This window comes from Penaeus chinensis, chromosome 10, assembly GCF_019202785.1.
Source record: "Penaeus chinensis breed Huanghai No. 1 chromosome 10, ASM1920278v2, whole genome shotgun sequence".
NCBI lineage: Eukaryota > Metazoa > Arthropoda > Malacostraca > Decapoda > Penaeidae > Penaeus > Penaeus chinensis.
Window position 1 is genome coordinate 25470994 of NC_061828.1, and position 7089 is coordinate 25478082.

Sequence of the window (7089 nt, forward strand, 5' to 3'; positions counted from 1 at the left end):
GTTAAAAGGGAGTCGATAAACTTCTTGGTCGTGTATAGTTTTGGGGTCGAAAGGTTAGTAAGAGGGGTTGGGTGATGTCATAGTTATGACATATACACCAAATGATAAGAAACAGATTCACCTCTGTTTATTCCCAGTACTTCATGCGATATATCTGTTTATCATGATGTGTTAGATAGAACACAAGTTGAATTCCAATATTATATTCAATATTTTGTGCACTGCTTATAATTTCCATAATGACAGTAAACAGTTTTTCCTCTTTGTTTCCCTATAACTCATGAGAGATATTCACAGGGGGAGGAGATGCGTAACAAATTCGTAGGGCTTGGTATGCTGTTTCCCTTACTGATGTATATGGAGAGGAGAGGTTGTTATCCAGTTCCCCTCACTAATGTATGTACAAACTGCGCATTTGATTGATTATAATCAATATCAATTTTTGTACAAGCCTAAATTAGCACTTGCTAGTCCCATCAGAAATGGAGGGAGACTCTTGACTCTCCCTCAGTGGATTCGAACAAATTTTAAGGCTCCAAAACACGCAGGCAAATAAATATTATGCTCAATATCTAAACTTTTCAAAGTTTAGCATGCTGCCAAGAATGACCCGGAATCTACTTAAGATTCAATAAGGGTTTTATATATTATTAGTCAAGGCTTCTTGTCCACTCCCTGATGATCATCAGAAATGCACTTCATTACACTTTTTTCTTTTTTTTTTACATTTTTTTTATTGACTGATATTTGTAGATAGAGTAAAGACCATTTTTAAATAGATATTTGGTGATTGCCTAAAAGTGGCTGTGCCATGTGGAAAAAAAAAAAAAAAAAAAAAAAAACATACCAAAACTCTTCTAGTGGAAAACCTGAAACTACACTGCAGGGCTCAGTCAAGCCACATCCAGCGCCTACCATCAGTATACAGGGAGTATTGAAGATAGTAAAGTATCAGTCATCAAGAAACTGTCTTGAAGGATGTTGTTTACCTATTCAAAAATGTGGGAATAATTTGACTGAAAAAAAAAAAAAAAGTTTAACTTTTGAAGTATTGATTCAAACAAATAAAATTTCCAAGTAATCCAAAATCCTAAAGTTTTCTGAATGATGCATATCGCCTGTCATGTTGTAGGCATTTTCTTTGTCTAAGATTGGGCATTTTCGTTGTCTCATTATTTAAATGTTTTTGGGCATATCCCTTCTGCCATCGCATTTGGGTGGATCTGGAATTTACTACTCCATTTAGTAGAGGAATAGTGATGTGGGCGAAGTACCGTGAGTTTGGAAAAAAAGGACATTTTCAAATGTCATTGCACACTTCTGTCGTCTGCTTATTTAACTCTGTTAGCTGGAGCCTAGATACATTTGAAACAAGTCTGCTCATTGGTCAGTGGAACCCTGAAGATCGTCGTAAATTTACAGTTCTTCATATTTTTACTGATTATAGTAATAATATAAAAAAAAATTGTGTAAGTAAATTCCTCAATGTTAAAGTATACAGTTAAGCTACAAAATAATTTTAATTCCATAACAAATTTGTCTTTATAATAAGTGCAAAGGTTTTAAGTGAAATCCCAGTTGATTATAAGGGTTTATATAGTGATGAGCGACCCTCGAAGTAATCACGGACATGCAGGCGTTCTCGACAAGGGTACTATGATCTCAAAAGGCAACAGTGTCAAGTGTACAAACTTGTTTTGTAAACATTTGTTAACTGACGATTTTCTTTAGTTTGTGCATAATTAGTATTTGTCCTTTCTAGTACATTTATAAATGATTTGTATCTGACTTCTTTTAATATAATGCAGCGTAAATAAATGGTGCACGTGACATTTCTTCTGCATGTTCGGCTCGGCTCATGTATATTATTTTCAGATCTAGTTGGTTTTCATTAGTCACAATATAAGCGTTATTCCTAAGATATTATACCACCTCATATTTCGTTTCGTTTAAAACTGAGAATGATATAAAAAAAATCATGTTTTGGCAAATATATAAAGGCGGGAAAATGGTGCAGAGCGCCAAAGTCTGATCCAGAGACGTGTCAGGCCTCCCCCCCCTAAAAATAGGAAAATAACGGCACGCCTTAAACAAAATTACTACCACCACTACTAGTAATAGTAATTGTTATAGTAGTAGTAGTAGTAGTAGTAGTAATCACAGCATCACATAAATAAAGGTATACACGTCCAAAAGTGTTCTCATATCAGTTACCCGTAAATACGTTCATCAAATGTTTTGTTACTTTACAATTTCATATTTAGCATAAGCATTGATATGTTCATGTTAATGCACTACAATCCCGAGGTAGAGTGCATTAATGTGAGTATATCAATGCTTATACTACAGAAGAAAAATAAGATTAACAAAACATTTAATAAACGCATTTTAGGGGAATGGGTCTGGGACTACCTTTGGACGCGCACCCCCACAAAGGACCACAATAATTTTTAAAAAATGTAATAAGATATGATAATAACAACAATAGCAATAAAAAATAATTATAATGATTGTGATTATGAAGAACATGAAAATGATTATAATATTAGCATAACTATAATTTTATCATTACCACCATCAGCAGCAGCACTAATATTAAACTAATGATATGAAATGATAATGATGATAATAATGACATAATAATGGTAATGATGATAGAGATAAAACCATGATGACAATATTACCAATATTGTAATTATAATTATTATCGTCATTATCACCATTACTATAATTGCCATTATTACCATTACCATTATCAATATCATTATTGTTGTTATTATTTAGATTTTTTTGCCCAAATCTTATTATGCTATATAGGATCTAGGATAAGTTGCTAGTTTTTCTTTTCTAAGACTGAACGGAGTGCAGCCAGTATCTATAGCAGTAATGCTACTTTACTCTTCTACCAAGTAGGAAAAATATAAATATTGTCTAGATGATCTTTAAAGATCTCCATACACGCTCAGATGAACTGTGTAAATTTCCAGCACAATAGAGGTAGTTCATTTTGTGGGTGTATGGGGCCAGTTTGTACAGCTTGACAAGACGCGCACGAGGCCTGCGTTAATTCAGTCAGTATGTACAAACCCAAACTAGCGCAGGCCTATTCTGAGTGTGCTTGAGGAATCATGACCTGTTTAATCAGTGAAAATATATAGAACTATATCATTCTTAACCTTATTTATAGAAAGTTAAGAGAAAAAGTATGCTTAGAGAATTGAAAACTGCATGAGAGAGAGAGAGGGGGGGGGGGGGGGTAGCGAGCGTGACAGATGGATAGAGAGAGAGAACATCTTCACGTTTTTTTTACGGTAATCTAAGCAATGGCATGGTCGAAATTCTGTTCTAGCACGGTATATAATGATTTATGCAAGTAAGCAATGACATTTTCACTCGCTGTCAGCATCTCTCACAACGAGTGCACGGCAGAGTTAAACAGAGTAGAACAGTAGATCTGAGTAGTGTATGGGCAACCGTTCCGCGTGAAGCCAAGTCAAGCCCAGGCTATGCCTATGAATGTCTATGCCAACTAATGCCAACGCTATTAGTTTCTGCCAGCTGGTACTGACTCGTCTGAGCTTGGTCCATACCCACCATGGTGCCTCGCCACCGGCGACAACTGAAACTTCTCGTGCCTGGGCGGAACGCGAACCGCCGACCCTTTTAAAGGACGACACGTTACCATTGCACTTTAACCTCAGCCTTCCCTTCCTTACAGCACACTACACCTTCGTATGTTTCACAAATTAATGCTGTGCTTAGAACAAGAGATCAGAATAATGACTTTAAATTCGTTGATTGTAATCTGGTGCCGTGTTACTCGGTTTGGAACTGATGCCTGAAATAAATCAAGGATCGATAATACAACTGATAATACAAAAGAATTCAAAGAATAAAAAAGAGAGAAACAAAGGTAAATCATTTCCTTTTAAACTTTTAGGTGCTTCAACTCAAATTCAGCCGCACCCAGTGATGCTTCTCCTTTTGTCTACGATAATATTAACTTGAAAATATTTGTCCACAGTGTTTCGGCCTGGATTTGCCCGCAGCGACCGGATACTTCGAGGGCGTTTTTCGGTTTTCGTATCGTGGTGCTCATGTACTGGTCATGGCCATTCCATACTCTCGTTTCTCGTAAGTGTTCTTGACTTGTATGCATGATTAATTTTCATTTTGCCTTGCTATATAATGATGGTAATATTCTTAGATATAATCAAGTGTAAGGAAATAATGATAGTAATATTCTTAGATATAATCATTGTAATATTATTAATGACATAAATTTCAGCTGTAATATGAAAATTAGAACGCAAAGATACAGGTTTTCCTAACATATATGCTAAGACATTTTCCCCTTTTTCCACGTTTCATCTGGCAATTTCTTACTTATTCATATTTTTCCCTTTTGGTTTCTTTGTTATCATACGCTTTGTCGTTTTATGTTCATAAGTGAGATTATCATTCCACTTTTTTCTGCTGATAGCTTTAAGCATTCTCCGTTTACTTTCGGAATATGATTTGATCGCTTATCTGGCTTAGTTGTGTCTGTAAAGTGACACTATTTTTAATTACTCTTGCAGCCCCGCCCTGAAGAACACGAAGGCACTGATGATGGCGGAGATTCCTGGGCTGGCGTTGAAAGGAAGGACGCAGTATTACCAACACCAACAAGCTAATTTCACCTTCCAGAGGGTACCTGTGCGTCAAGTAGTTGATTAATCAATCGCACACATAGCCAGACGTTACTGTAGACATGAGCACGTTTTGTTACTTTCCCTTGATTTTTCATTTGTTTCGCTAATACATAGATTGCACTGGATGATTTCTTTCAGATAAGACCTTATTTCTGCAAGACGATTCCAGCGGCGGCGGTCCTTACGCAAGCCCAAAGCCTTAATAAACATGCACAAGTCTACCTGAATGCAAAAGACACAGGCAACATTTATATGCTTTTTTGGGGGAAATAACTCCTATGAGATGGGAAAAAGGTACATTTATATATGTATATATCTATATATATACATATACATAAATGTATATATATATGTATATATATATATATATATATATATATATATATATAAAATGTGTGTGTGTGACTAGGAGAACTAAGATCAGGCTCTTCAGAGCACTGGTTATCCCGGTCCTACTCTATGGGTGTGAGACCTGGACACTCCTTTGGTACTAAGTGTCTTTGCAGAATCATGGGGTATACCTGGAGGGACCATGTGTCCAGTCAGAGGATACTCAATGAGACTGATTCAAGACCTATTACCAGTCTGATACGAGAGTGCCAACTTCAGCTCTATGGGCATGTGGCTCGTTTTCCTGAGGAAGATCCGGCTCATAGGGTCATCTCCGAGAGGCTTGACCCAGGCTGGAGAAGACCAAGGGGAAGGCCACGAAACTCTTGGCTGAAGCAAATCGATCAGATCTGCCAAGATGTGCTGGGGGTGGGAAGGAATGCTGCATGAAGCTTGTTCGGAGGGACCCCGGGAGATGGAGGCAAAGGTTGGGCGTGGCAAAGCGCAGCCATGCGTATGCCCCCTTATGATATATATTTTTTTAGTAGCTTTATATATATATGTAAGCTGAGGAACCTGTCTTCGTGCAACATTGCAGCATACAACTCCAAAACGAAGTGTATACCTATTAGTCTGCCGTCTTAATGAGCTTGCTTACCTGGCCTGGGCTGTTTCTCCCCATACATAAATAACTAAATAATGTCTGTGGGGTTATATTTTGCAGCCCAATTTTATTCTTTTATCATGCTTAGTCTTTTATTAAGTCTTTTACTTGCTTTTAAGTATACGAACCAGGTATGTTTTCTTACATTATAGATGTGATCAGCGGATTACCACATGAAACAAGTGGCCTTACTGATTTGCGTTTCGCGAAACAACCGCGACAGCATGTTTCGCACATACTGTGTGTACACGGTAAATAAATCAGTCTGCTCCGAGACACTGACGTGATTCTTTCTCCTCCCAAGGAACTTAGTGACATCCCACAACCGTCACAGTTTCATACTTAAAAGATAAAGTAGTTGGCTGCTCATTCTTATTCAAACATCTATTTTACGCTGTATACCTGTTCTTAAACACTTCACGAACTAAATGCATATTTTGCAGATGTATCCATCAATAATTAGTTGTCCTCACAAACAGTTTTAGCCGGCCTCTTTAGTGTTTTAATTCGCATTCTTTGTCATTTCGTTTTCCTTTTTTTTATCTTCGGTGATATTTCACATGATTTTACTTACGTGTTTATTGCTTTGGCCTTATTTTTATTTCCATTTTACCTTCACTTTATGGTCAGGCTTTAATTTGGATACCAGAGTGGCCTGGTGCCCAGATTAGCTTGATTGATTTGTTGGCACCATGTAACTTACGAATATTACCCAGTAATTAATTTTAGTGGTTTCTAACGATTCAGTAGCTTTAAGTGAACTTAATGAACCTGAAAAAAATAATTATTCTATCGTGTGTCGTCGATAGTGTAAAATCGATAGCTTTATCAGTGGCAAAAAGTTCGGCAAGAAAGATCGATCTATGATTCAGCAGTCGAAACTTCAATTGACATTCAATCGACCTTACACCCGCACCCGAGCCGTCGGTATATATATGAAAAAAAGGTAGACGTTTAATAAGGATCTCTCTGAACCGCTGGCGCCATGGCCTTAGCTATGTTTGACTGAAACAGGGTATCGATAGCAGAGAGATCTATCGACTTTCTCTACGAGGTCGTGGAGTCGCGTGGCAAAGGGCCTAATGCCTCCATTGCCATTGGGATGGCTCGGGTCTCGAGCCACTTTTGCGGCATAGGTCAGTGCTAACTGGCCGCGTCTATGTCGGATGACTCCACCTCAAGACGCTCGATCCGAGTGCACTTCAAGGCTCCAAGACACACACGTAAACAAACATTCTGCACAGCATTGACACATAATCTACTTTAGACCTAATCAGGGCTTTATATATCATTAGGAATGACTTTCTTTCAGCTCCCAATTTATTACCAGCAATGCACTTTAATAAATCTAGTGCTTTTTGACATTTATTCTTTAACTGACCAATGTGGTCTTTCCAACTG

General features: G+C 37.5%; 1 protein-coding gene across 1 annotated transcript in view; it reads left to right on the forward strand.

Moving 5' to 3' along the window:
• Window positions 1-4982, forward strand: part of LOC125029816 — a 25966-nt gene extending 20984 nt beyond the window's left edge. The window contains exons 10-11 of the mRNA XM_047619989.1: window positions 4025-4134; window positions 4581-4982. Of these exons, the coding sequence (XP_047475945.1) occupies window positions 4025-4134; window positions 4581-4719 (249 nt within the window). The 3' untranslated portion in view covers window positions 4720-4982. The remainder of the gene's footprint in view (window positions 1-4024; window positions 4135-4580) is intronic.
• The last annotated feature ends 2107 nt before the right edge of the window (window positions 4983-7089 follow it).